At 66.1% G+C, this 407-nt stretch overlaps 1 protein-coding gene across 1 annotated transcript in view; it reads right to left on the minus strand.

Moving 5' to 3' along the window:
• Micos10 (mitochondrial contact site and cristae organizing system subunit 10) overlaps positions 1-164 on the minus strand; it is a 27,818-nt gene extending 27,654 nt beyond the window's left edge. Inside the window, exon 1 of the mRNA XM_015485605.2 lies at positions 13-164. Within this exon, the coding sequence (XP_015341091.1) occupies positions 13-76 (64 nt within the window). The 5' untranslated portion in view covers positions 77-164. The remainder of the gene's footprint in view (positions 1-12) is intronic.
• Positions 165-407: the final 243 nt, after the last annotated feature.

The following is a 407-nucleotide window of genomic DNA, read 5'->3' on the forward strand; positions in this document are numbered from 1 at the left end:
GGAGGCTCTCACCTAGCTTCACCACCGCATCCGCCATGCACCGGTCCCACTTCCTGCCGAGGTCTGACTCCGACATGTTCCCCTCCCGCGGCTCCAGCTTTCCTCGCAGCCGGCCCCCGCGCTCCCACTCTCCTCAGGTCTCGCGAGAGCCGGCCGAGAGCCGGAAAGGCCGGCGCCGGCGCTCCAGATATCGCGAGATGACCCGTCCGCCTCCGTCCCTTCCGTTTTTTTCAGTTGGTCGTCAAGGTGACGGGTTGCCTGCAGCCCGGAGGTGACCCTGACCTTGAGTTGTCAGGGGTTGCGATGCTGACAGCTTCCTAGGCGGCGTCCAGAGCCCCGTCCTAGGCCTTGCCTCTGCACCACCTGCCGAAACGCTGGTCCAGAAAACGTCGAGGGCAGGAGGGGGC

The sequence above is a fragment of the Marmota marmota genome, unplaced genomic scaffold (assembly GCF_001458135.2).
Source record: "Marmota marmota marmota unplaced genomic scaffold, marMar, whole genome shotgun sequence".
Lineage (NCBI taxonomy): Eukaryota > Metazoa > Chordata > Mammalia > Rodentia > Sciuridae > Marmota > Marmota marmota.